At 62.3% G+C, this 496-nt stretch overlaps 1 protein-coding gene across 1 annotated transcript in view; it reads right to left on the bottom strand.

Annotated features, from left to right (window-relative positions):
• The window catches only part of LOC104491420 (BPI fold-containing family B member 4-like), a 9,807-nt gene that overhangs the window by 8,522 nt on the left and 789 nt on the right, over nucleotides 1–496 (bottom strand). Inside the window, exon 2 of the mRNA XM_010133845.1 lies at nucleotides 37–151. Within this exon, the coding sequence (XP_010132147.1) occupies nucleotides 37–151 (115 nt within the window). The remainder of the gene's footprint in view (nucleotides 1–36; nucleotides 152–496) is intronic.

Below are 496 nucleotides of genomic sequence, written 5' to 3'. Positions count from 1 at the left end.
AGGTGCGCTCAGGGAGAATCCCTCCTCCCCACTTACCCCGTGATGCTGGTGGGAGAGCTCAGCAGACCCCCGTCACCCATGATGTTGGGCAGCACGAGGCCCTGCAGGTGCTGCTGGAGAAGCCCGTTCTTCAGCATGGCATCCGAGAGAACTGGAAAAAGCTCTGCGTGAGGGCCGGTGCCTGCAGCGAGGACCCCTCTCCGCTCGGGCAGATCCGTCCTGGCAAAGGCGTCACACAACGGAGCCTCGCCGTGCCCCGAACTCCCGACAAAGCCGTTGGCTGCCCCAGCGCAGTCAGCCCACGCAGGGGGCGATGCTCGGCAAGGGGCACTACACCAGAGCCGCCCTCTGTGAGCTAACCGCCGCCGTGGGGAGCATCCCACACCGCAGCAGGCTGTGCCTTACCAGAGGGGACAGCGACCCACTCAGCCTCAACTCACAGCTTCCCTTATGTTTCTAAAAGGGGGGGTTTTGTTTATTTTTTTTCCAATAGGAG

Source organism: Buceros rhinoceros, unplaced genomic scaffold (genome assembly GCF_000710305.1).
Source record: "Buceros rhinoceros silvestris isolate BGI_N320 unplaced genomic scaffold, ASM71030v1 scaffold22773, whole genome shotgun sequence".
Lineage (NCBI taxonomy): Eukaryota > Metazoa > Chordata > Aves > Bucerotiformes > Bucerotidae > Buceros > Buceros rhinoceros.
Note: the sequence above shows the minus strand (reverse complement) of the source record. Positions and strands in the feature narration are given on the sequence as shown.